The sequence below is a fragment of the Sapajus apella genome, unplaced genomic scaffold (assembly GCF_009761245.1).
Source record: "Sapajus apella isolate SASKATOON/1434 unplaced genomic scaffold, GSC_monkey_1.0 scaffold94, whole genome shotgun sequence".
NCBI lineage: Eukaryota > Metazoa > Chordata > Mammalia > Primates > Cebidae > Sapajus > Sapajus apella.
Window position 1 is genome coordinate 222321 of NW_022437034.1, and position 2660 is coordinate 224980.

General features: G+C 37.3%; 1 protein-coding gene across 2 annotated transcripts in view; it reads left to right on the forward strand.

The window, feature by feature from the left end:
• Positions 1-1578, forward strand: part of CCAR1 (cell division cycle and apoptosis regulator 1) — a 48864-nt gene extending 47286 nt beyond the window's left edge. The window contains exon 20 of one of the 2 annotated variants that reach the window (XR_004262161.1): positions 405-751. Coding sequence is in view for 1 of the 2 variants with exons in the window: in XM_032256160.1 (XP_032112051.1) it covers positions 405-464 (60 nt within the window). In the remaining variant the exon portion in view is untranslated. Of the gene's footprint in view, positions 1-404 lie in introns of both variants that reach the window. The other variant, XM_032256160.1, reaches the window with a different exon arrangement.
• The last annotated feature ends 1082 nt before the right edge of the window (positions 1579-2660 follow it).

Below are 2660 nucleotides of genomic sequence, written 5' to 3' on the forward strand. Positions count from 1 at the left end.
TTGTTGTTGTTGTTGTTGTTGTTTGAGACAGGGTCTTGCTTTTTTGCCCAGGCTAGATTGTAGTGGTTCTATATTTTTTGTAGAGACGGGGTTTCACCATCTTGCCGAGGCTGATCTCCAACTTCTGGGCTAAGCAGCCCGCCTATCTTGGTGTCTCAGAGTGCTGAGATTATAGGCATGAGCCACCACACCTGTCCCATTCACTGGTTTTTGAGACCCCATTTATTGGTGGGCAGAATTAAGGGAAACACTTTGTCACCATTAATTTTAAGATATTAAAATTAATATATTCTTTATCACTAGAAAAAAGTATACCAAACTGAATACCATTGTACTCTTAATATCAAAATAACATTTAAGAAAATCTAATAAAATGTATTTTTTCCTTCTCTATTGTCTTATAGGATAGTGTAAAGAATGAAGACAAAGATCAAAAATCCAAGGAGAATGGTGCAAGTGTATGATAAAATCCATGTAGTAACGAGGAATGGTGTTAAATAATGTAATATATAAAAATCATGATATAAGAATGTTTGAAAGTGATGCATGTTTGATTTTAGTAGTATAAATGTCTTTTAGTTCAAATGATGTATAAAGTTTTATGAATGTTTCTGCTTTTGAAAATTGCTTGTAATTCCTAGCATTCAAATTATTAAACACTCCTTGAGTGAAATAATTTTGCATTGCAAAGTGTTTTAGGATGAACTTTGTTATAGTTTTAACTCCAATAAAGTTCATCAGTTTAATTGACTGTAGTATTTAATTACCAAATTTCTTTTATTAAAATGCCTAGAAGTCTTTATTTATAGAATTATCATTATTAAGTCTTAAATTTTTTAGGTCATCTTTTAAAATTGCAGTCCAAATCATAAAATAGCATGATGCTTTTTTTTTTTTTTTGCAAGTTTTTTGAAACAATTTTTTTTGTTTTTAAACTCAATCATCAAAAAATCCCCTCTTGATCAGTCTCTAAAAGCATTCATTAAAAATTCAGTTTAGGCCGGGTGCGGTGGCTCACACCTGTAATCCCAGCACTTTGGGAGGCCGAGGTGGGTGGATCACCTGAGGTCAGGAGTTCAAGACCAGCCTTGCTATCATGGTGAAACCCTGTCTCTACTAAAAATACAAAAATTAGCTGGGCGTGGTGGTGGGTGCCTGTAATCCCAGCTACTTGGGAGGCGCTGAGGCAGGAGAATCACTTGAACCCAGGAGGCGAAGATTGCAGTGAGCTGAGATCACGCAACTACACTCCAGCCTGGGAGACAAGAGGGAAACTCCATCTCAAAAAAAAAAAAAAAAATCCAAAACACAGTATGTCAGAAGAAAAGAAGCAATAGAGAACTAGTGTTGTTGTATGTGTTAGACTTTACATAATATTAGTTGTCCTGATGTCAGTTACTGCTTTCAATTAATTTTTCTACTTTCCCAGAATAGCATCTATATTGCTTTTCAATTTTGAGGGTTTAAAAAAAAAAAATGCAGTGTATGTCAAATGTACAGTTTAGTACCAAGCTAGTTGATATAAGTATGATGCCTTAAGTTAAGTCTTCTTTAATTAAAGATATTTTTTTAAATTAACCTGTGTACTTCCTTCAGAATTTTAATGGATACGTGAGTTGACTTAACTGTAGAGTAAAAACTGTAGGAAATATGAGTGGCTCTCCACAGAGGGTGAATTTATCCCTCAGAGGACATTTGGCAGTGTCTCGTGAAGTTTTTTTGGTATCACAATTGGGTGGGTGCTGCTGGCATCTAGTTGGTAGAGGCCAAAGATGTCACTAAACATCCTTTGTTGCAGAGGACAGCCCGCCCCCTCAGCAAGGAATTATCCAGCCCAAAATGTCAATAGTGCCCAGTTTCAGAAACCCTGCTCTAAAGGAATATAAGGTTAAATGACATTTTGTCTTCCAAGTTATACTAGTGAAAACTTAATGGAACCCATAAGTGATGATTAGGTTTTTTATATTTAAATAACCCTTAACTGAAATGTTTCACTATCATGTTAAATATATGCTGTATTAGAGTTTTTTTGTTTTTCTGAGACAGAGTCTCACTCTGTGGCCCAGGCTGGAATACAGTGGCTTGATCTCAGCTCACTGCAACCTCTGCCTCCCGGGTTCAAGTGATTCCCTTGCCTTACCTTCCTAAGTAGCCGGGATTATAGGTGTCCACCACGATGCCCAGCTAATTTTGTGTTTTTAGTAGGGATAAGGTTTTGCCATGTTGGCCAGGCTAGTTTCAAACTCCTGACCTCAGGTGATCCACCCACCTTGGTCTCTCAAAGTTCTGGGATTACAGGCATGAGGCACTACACCTGGCCTAGAGTTTATTTTATTTCATTTTGTTAGAATAATGGCTAGGTGTTCCAAATAGATGAATATGAAAATGTAAAGTGCCATGTTATATGTGACTTAGGCTAAATGGAATTAACGTGGCTCTTACTAAAAAATGGATTACAATACCTCAAATTCTTTTAGACCAGTTTTTGTCTTAAGTTACTGTTTCTGGGCCGGGCGCGGTGGCTCACGCCTGTAATCCCAGCACTTTGGGAGGCCGAGGCGGGTGGATCACGAGGTCAAGAGATCGAGACCATCCTGGTCAACATGGTGAAACCCCGTCTCTACTAAAAAAAGAAAATACAAAAAATTAGCTGGGCATGG